General features: G+C 41.7%; 1 protein-coding gene across 1 annotated transcript in view; it reads left to right on the top strand.

The window, feature by feature from the left end:
* The first annotated feature begins 5,996 nt into the window (after nucleotides 1–5,996).
* The window catches only part of LOC127417074 (tetraspanin-9-like), a 134,492-nt gene continuing 133,675 nt past the window's right edge, over nucleotides 5,997–6,813 (top strand). Inside the window, exon 1 of the mRNA XM_051656792.1 lies at nucleotides 5,997–6,802. Coding sequence (XP_051512752.1) covers nucleotides 6,449–6,802 — 354 coding nt within the window. The 5' untranslated portion in view covers nucleotides 5,997–6,448. The remainder of the gene's footprint in view (nucleotides 6,803–6,813) is intronic.

Here is a 6,813-nt window from a genome sequence, read left to right as displayed (position 1 = left end):
AAGACTTGAGGCTGTAACTGGTGCCAAAGGTGCTTCAACAAAGTATTGAGCAAAGGCTGTGAATACTTATGTACATGTGATTTTTATTTTATTTTTTTTTAATAAATTTGCAAAGATTTCAAACAAACTTCTTTCACGTTGTCATTATGGGGTATTGTTTGTAGAATTTTGAGGAAAATAATGAATTTAATCCATTTTGGAATAAGGCTGTAACATAACAAAATGTGGAAAAAGTGAAGCGCTGTGAGTACTTTCCGGATGCACTGTATACTGCCTGGCCAAAAAAAAAAAAAAAAAGTCGGCGTTTGGATTTAAGTGTTATGATCTTGGTTTGCTTCAATTGTGGCAATAAAATGAAGTCAGCTGACTTCCTGAATGTACTGAATGACCAGATTATCCCATCAATGGATTTTTTTCTTCCCTGATGGCACGGGCATATTCCAGGACGACAGTGGCAATATTCATCGGGCTCAAATTGTTAAGAGTAGTTCAGGGAGCATGAGGAATCATTTTCACACATGATTTGACCACCACAGACTCTTTGTGATGTGCTGGAGAAGATTTACGGAGTGGTTCGACTCTCCCGTCATCAATGCTGCCTTTAGCTTTGATTACGGCGTACATCCGTCTTGGCATTGTTTCAACAACCTTATGCAACATCACAACATTTATTTCCATCCAGAGTTGCATTAATTTTTGGCCGAGATCTTGTGTTGATGACGGGAGATGACTTTCAGTGGGGTTAAGGTCAGGACTCTGTGGTGGCCAATTCATGTGTGATTATGATTCCCCTGAAACACTCTTTCACAATTTGAACCTGATGAATCTCTGCATTGTCATCCTGGAATATGCCCGTGCCGTCAGGGAAGAAAAAATCTATTGATGGGATAACTGGTCATTCAGTATATTCAGGTAGTCAGCTGATAAATTTCTTTAGCCAAAACCCCACTGGGACAGTCTCGTTCTCAACAACCAAGAGCTCGCTTTTAAAATAAAGCTTCTATGTTGGGGGCCTGGGTATCTCAGCGAGTACTGATGCTGACTATCAACCCTGGAGTTGTGAGTTTGAATCCAGGGTGTACTGAGTGACAACCAAATTGGCCTGGTTGCTGGGGAGGGTAGAGTCACATGGGGTAACCTCCTCGTGGTCGTGATTAGTGGTTCTCGCTCTCAATGGGGCGTGTGGTAAGTTGTGCATGGATCGCAGAGAGTAGCATGAGCCTCCACATGCTGTGAGTCTCCGCGGTGTCATGCACAACGAGTCACGTGATAAGATGCGCGGATTGACGGTCTCGGAAGCGGAGGCAACTGAGACTTGTCCTCCACCACCCGGATTGAGGTGAGTAACCACACCACCACGAGGACCTACTAAGTAGTGGGAATTGGGCATTCCAAACTGGGGAGAAAAGGGAATAAAATAAAGCTTCTATGAATGACCTCAACACATTCCCATTTCATTACAGAAAGCATTAAATTGCTTAATCTTTCAGATAATGTCTTGGGAAGCTTCAACAGATCTTATAAACAGAGCAATTAAAGATATTCAGCATAAAAAACCAACAAATGAAGACTCCATGGGTGGAGATAAGATTCTTCAGTGTGGATCAATCTCTTCGGCTGTAATCATTGCTTCATGTAGATCAGGGGTCGGAAACCTTTTTTGACATGGAGTGCCATTTTTTATTTCCCTGTGCCGACAAGTCTTGAATAGACTCAGATTCAAGATGTGGGTATATGTTTTTTCTTTTAATGTAATTTTGAGTGTGGTTATGGTTTAAGGAGGGTGTACCTGTATGCTGGATTGGAAATCTCAAGGATTAATAGTGGTGTTTTCCTTATTACATCACGTGTTGTTCTGAAAGCAAAAAGAAACAAATGAAACACGGAATGTAGGCTGTCATCCGTGCAGCCTGACCTAAGCAAAGCGGGCACATTGTCTTGGATGCACCATACGTTAAGTCTGTATATTCCCTGAACCGCATCTTGCTTTGTTCATTGCACTGCAATATGTAAAAATGAAATAAACGAATTCTTTCAATACTCTTTGATGATTTCTCAATTAAAAATGCACAAAATACTGATGTCAATTGAAAATGCTTATTTAAAGCAATTAAACTATAGTTGCCTTAGACTAATTATTAAGACAAATGGTGTCTCAACTGAAAGTCCACTGTGATGCGGTACGACGCGGTCCCCGGTTTTAAAGTGAGGTCTGGTCACCCTAACTGCGAATGCAGACCCAATTGCAGCCGATTCTCCAGTGCAGTGTTTTTCTGTGTGAGTGTGTATGTATGTCTGTGTGTGTCTGTGAGTGTGTATGCGTGTCTGTGAGTGTATGTGTGTCTGTGTGTGTGTGTGAGTGTGTATGTGTGTGTGTGTGAGTGTGTATGTGTGTCTGTGTGTGTGAGTGTGTCTGTGTGTGAGTGTGTATGTGTGTCTGTGTGTGTGTGTGTGTGTGTGTGAGTGTGTATGTGTGTCTCTGTGTGTGTGTGTGTATGTGTGTCTCTGTGTGTGTGTGTGTGTGAGTGTGTATGTGTGTCTCTGTGTGTGTGTGTCTGTGTGTGAGTGTGTATGTGTGTCTGTGTGTCTGTGAGTGTGTATGTGTGTCTGTGTGTGTGTGAGTGTGTATGTGTGTCTCTGTGTCTGTGTGAGTGTGTATGTGTGTCTCTGTGTCTGTGTGTCTGTGTGTGAGTGTGTATGTGTGTCTCTGTGTCTGTGTGAGTGTGTATGTGTGTCTCTGTGTCTGTGTGAGTGTGTATGTGTGTCTGTGTGTGAGTGTGTATGTGTGTCTGTGTGTCTGTGAGTGTGTATGTGTGTCTGTGTGTGTGTGAGTGTGTATGTGTGTCTCTGTGTCTGTGTGAGTGTGTATGTGTGTCTCTGTGTCTGTGTGAGTGTGTATGTGTGTCTCTGTGTGTGTGTGTGTGAGTGTGTATGTGTGTCTCTGTGTCTGTGTGTCTGTGTGTGAGTGTGTATGTGTGTCTGTGAGTGTGTATGTGTGTCTGTGTGTGTGTGTGAGTGTGTATGTGTGTCTCTGTGTGTGTGTGTGAGTGTGTATGTGTGTCTCTCTGTGTGAGAGTGTGAGTGTGTGTGTGTGAGTGTGAGTATGTGTGTCTGTGTCTGTGTGTGTGTGTGTGTGAGTGTGTGTGTGTGTCTGTGTGAGCGTGTATGTGTGTCTGTGTGTGTGTGTGTCTGTGTGTGCGTGTGTGTGTGTGAGCGTGTCTGTGTGTGTGTGTGTTTGAGTGTGTATGTGTGTGTGTGTGTGTGTGTGTGTGTCTGTGTGAGTGTGTCTGTGTGTGTGTGTGTGTTTATGTGTCTCTGTGTGTGTGTGTGTGTGAGTGCGTATGTGTGTCTGTGTGAGTGTGTATGTGTGTGTGTGTGTGTGCATATGTGTGTGTGGGCAGGTTAAAGTGGTTCATGAGGACTTTTTTTAGGTTATAAACTGGTAATTAAGGGTATTATGCCATAAATATGGTTTATGGGGACATTTGTAGTGTCTCCATAATTCAAATCACTTAAAAAACATACTAAACGATGTTTTATTGAAAATGTAAAAATGCAGAACGTTTTTTGTGAGGGTTAGGTTTAGGGGTAGAGTTAGGGTTAGGGGATAGAATCTATAGTTCATACAGTATAAAAATCATTATGTCTATGGAGAGTCCTCATAATGATAGCTGCACCAACATGTGTGTGTGTGTGATAGAGAGAGAGAGAGAGTGTGTGTGTTTGTGTGAGTGTGTGTCTGTCTGTGTGTGTGTGTGTGTGTGTGTGTGTGTGTGTGTGTGTGTGTGTGTGTGTGTTTAGGGGTAGGGTTAGGGTTAGGGGATAGAATCTATAGTTCATACAGAATAAAAATCATTATGTCTATGGAGAGTCCTCATAATGATAGCTGCACCAACATGTGTGTGTGTGTGTGTGTGTGTGTGTGTGTGAAATTTTTGTTAAAGCAGATTAAAGCAACATAAATTTTTATTTTAAAGCATGTGTTTTGTGTGAGCAAATGGCACGCAGCATTTACTTCAGATGTAACTCTTGCTTTCTGTGAGTATCTTTAAGCTATAAAATTTCCATACTTAAAATTGTGTTATAATTCCTGCGGCGGATGCTCTGCCAATTAACCTGTGCTCCTTACACGGCAGCGAGAGCACACAGATAAAGGGTTTTGTTAAACCGCACACAACCGTCACGCATCGCAGCCACTCAAACTCCAATTATGATCACAGGTTTGACATCACTGCCATTTTACACACAATAACATGTAGTTACATTTGAATAGTATATGAATGCAACAAGATGACTTTGAACTGGTAAAACCATGGACATTTACTGAGAATTTACAGCCTTATTTTCACTCTAACTGGCTTATTAATGGGGTCAAAAGAGTCCTTTTGATTAACTTTATATACCTACAGTCCCATTCCAGGCAAAAACCATAAGTCTGATCTCTTGCAGAAGTAATAGCACACCTCCATCACCATCAAAAAGATGAACAATTTTAGATTTCATTAATGTCTGCTGCACAAATATTCTGGTCGAGTTACATTTACATTAGCATACTGTAAATGTGACAACATGACTTAACTAAAATAAATAACCCTAAACAATTTCAATTATAAGGTGTGCACATGCACTGATAATTTATAGCCTTATTTTCACTCTAATTGGCTTATTAATGGAGCTTAAAGATCTGTCTTGTTGGTGTTTTTTTCTTTCTTATGAATAATTTCATATAGCCACAGTTCCACGGCAGGCAAGTCTGATTTCATCAACAAGCCACACAATTTGAAGTATCATGTATCACATCATATAATCATATTGAATCATGTAGCACTGCACAATTAACTGAACAAATAACTGAGATTTTGATTACAGCTGTCTGTTGTAAAAAGTGTCATTTTCACAATACTGTTAAGTAGGGCTGCATAATAAATCAAATAAATAATCGAGATTACAATTACAGCTGCCGTAATTAACTAATCGAGAAAAGTGTCAATTATAGCAGTCCATACGTCTACCCATGTTGCATTAAAATGTTCCATTTCATTTTCTATTTAATGTATGTTTTTGCAGTGGTTGATCATTTTAACCAATCAGAGATGTGTCAACTGCTCGCTTCTGTGTATGATTTATTCAAACTTTGAATAACTGCTTTGTTTTTATGCTTCTGAGAGGGCCAATGTAAAGTTGACTGGTAATAAGGTCGATAGGTTATTAATCTTGATTTACTGATGTATAAAACAGCAATAAAGTTATTTAGGAATACAGTTCTCAGCTTGTTTTGGATGTGCAGCCGACATAAAGAATATGGCATGCAGTTGATCCACCCAAAATAAGTATTTTAATGTAAATTCTATTAATCAAAATTAATCACAATTGCAATATCAAGAGAAATAATATGCAATGATTAATGATGAAGCCCTAATAATCCGGTGCACAAGCATTGCTTGTCGAGTTACATTTGATTAGTGTGTGAATGCAACAAGGCGACTTTTAACTCTTAAACAAAATGACATTATAAGGCGATTATAAGCTGTGGACATGTGCTGTGAATTTACAGCTTTATTTTAGCTCTAATTAGCTTAAGAAGGAGGTCAAAAGATTAGTCTTGCTGTCTTTGTGCTTTTGATTAACATTATAGACCCTCAGTTCCATGCTTGAGGCAAGTGTGCAGCAGCAGCACGCATGGTTTCATGTTCATCCCCTATCAGCTCATGATTTTTTTATTCCTCATTGCCCTCCCAGACTCCCCCGGCCCGCCAGCATCATTGAGAGCGCTGCACTTGTATAGGCATAAGCACACTGATGATAAGCACATTAAAGCTGCGCTGTCGACAGGGGAAGGGCTAGCACCAGCAGCTGCTGCTCGATTGGTGGTCTGAGTGATAGGGGAGGGGCTGAGAGAGAGAGAGAAAGAGAGAGCGAGGTGAGAGTGCTGTTGGAAGGGAATGGCCAGTAGATAGATGCAGCTCCGAGTGTATGAGCAGCGACTTAGAGGAGCAGAGCACAGCATACAGCAGCACAGGAGTCTTCTGACATCAGAACAGTGTGATTCATTCAGGCAAGAAAGTAAGAAAGAAGCAGGAATTTTCAGAGATATAAAGAGTGTCTTGGAGTAACACAATCCTGAGAGGAGTATGAGGATGTAAGTGTAAGTTAGAGGGCTGTGGGAACTCATCATGTCTGTCAGAGAGAACAGCAGCTGAATAAATCTGGGCTGAAACTTCACTCGCACCTGCTGGTGGGACTAACACTTCTGGATATTCCATTGAGACTCATGTGAGCATTTCCTATGGTCCTCTTCAGTGTTCCAGAAAGCCAGTGTTTGATCAGCTTGCTCTTTTGTCAGACAGAAAGACTAGCTGTTTTTTGGAGCACTAGAGCATTTCCGTCAGGGTTATTCCAAGAGACATGATAGAGAATGAAATCAAGAATGTGACTTCCATTCCAGAGCATGGAGAAGTCAAGTAGCGAGGAATCCGCCATCCACCGCAGCCCCTCTGTGGACAGCCACGACTCTGACTTTGCCCAAGCCTCCACGTCCGGGCGGCCGTTCGGAGGACGAGGCTTCACCGCTGGCGCGTTCTACGGGTCCACCGGCCCACGTGCGCAAAGCACTGCTCAGAGCGGGGCGGTCGGGGACGACAAGAGCAGCAATAAGTACAAGGCGCCTAAAGGCAGCAAATACGTTGTCTTTTATCTGGATCTATCATTTGTGTTCCTTCTAGAGTTCAAGAAGTGCAACATGGCGAGAGGCTGCTTGTGCTGTCTGAAATACATGATGTTCGTCTTCAACCTCATCTTCTGGGTAAGTCACAC

The sequence above is a fragment of the Myxocyprinus asiaticus genome, chromosome 26 (assembly GCF_019703515.2).
Source record: "Myxocyprinus asiaticus isolate MX2 ecotype Aquarium Trade chromosome 26, UBuf_Myxa_2, whole genome shotgun sequence".
NCBI lineage: Eukaryota > Metazoa > Chordata > Actinopteri > Cypriniformes > Catostomidae > Myxocyprinus > Myxocyprinus asiaticus.
Note: the sequence above shows the minus strand (reverse complement) of the source record. Positions and strands in the feature narration are given on the sequence as shown.